At 44.9% G+C, this 989-nt stretch overlaps 1 protein-coding gene across 1 annotated transcript in view; it reads left to right on the top strand.

The window, feature by feature from the left end:
- The window catches only part of LOC101854989 (tetratricopeptide repeat protein 28), a gene marked incomplete at its 5' end in the record, with an annotated part of 136,671 nt that overhangs the window by 8,566 nt on the left and 127,116 nt on the right, over nucleotides 1-989 (top strand). The window contains 1 exon segment of the mRNA XM_013079244.2: nucleotides 729-885. Coding sequence (XP_012934698.1) covers nucleotides 729-885 — 157 coding nt within the window.

Raw genomic sequence — 989 nt, 5'->3', positions numbered from 1 at the left:
GTAAAGCGCTTCGCCATTGCACGCAGGAGACCCAAATTTGTATGAAGTATCTCTGTCTTTCTCCTTAGGATGCTGTACCCCTCTCCCGGGTCGGCCCTAATAGGCATAGTTGAAATTTAAATTATTTAAATTTTGTCCATGGGTGTTTAAAAACTCCTACGTTACCAAATACAAAAAAATAAAAATATAACAACTCCCCCCCCTCCTTCAACCCAAACAAAGAAACCCCAAAACACTCAAGTAACACTTCTAATATGGCACTTGTTTGACTTATGTTGCACGTGCCGTTAAACTCATGACCGTAATAAAGTGCCATATCTGAAAAAACCCAAAAACAACAACAGATTTCGGCAATCATGGCTCTCCGTTCAATGTTCCGTTGGGATGTTCTAAAAATGTCTCCTTAAAACTCTTACTGAAACTAAAACTTTGTGGTCAATCCGTTAGTCCAGTTGGTATCACGCTGAAGTAGGGATTGGATGGCGCTTGCTCGAATCCTAGATGGGGCAATTTTTTTCAATTTGGATCGTTTTGTGGATATTCAAGGCTCTAAACCCTCAAAACCCCATTTGGCTCCCTCCCATTAGAGACGAACGTTATATTCGAAGGTCCTGCCCCTTATATAACCATATAGCGTTGATATGGGTTAACTGTTAAACCCATACACTTTTTAAAACTCTCTCTCTCTCTCTCTGTCTCCTCCTCCACCTCCCTCTCCCCCAAACCAGACGCGCTGTCCAGCTTTACACAGAGGCCTTGACCCTTGACCCTGAGAACCACATCTTGCTGACCAATCGCGCGGCGGCTCATCTCAAACTGGGTCAGCTGGAGCAGAGTGTAGCAGACGCCGTGCGAGCCAGGACCATCTGCCCGAAGTGGGGCAAGGTAGGTGGACGTGTGTCTGGTTGTTTGTTGTGTCTGGTTGTTTGTTTGTGTGTGTATGTGTTATGTGTTTTGTTTGTGCACGTGTGTGTGTGTGTGTGTGTGTG

The sequence above is a fragment of the Aplysia californica genome, unplaced genomic scaffold (assembly GCF_000002075.1).
Source record: "Aplysia californica isolate F4 #8 unplaced genomic scaffold, AplCal3.0 scaffold00003, whole genome shotgun sequence".
NCBI classification, from domain to species: Eukaryota; Metazoa; Mollusca; class Gastropoda; order Aplysiida; family Aplysiidae; genus Aplysia; species Aplysia californica.
This window is presented reverse-complemented; position numbering and strand designations above follow the sequence as displayed.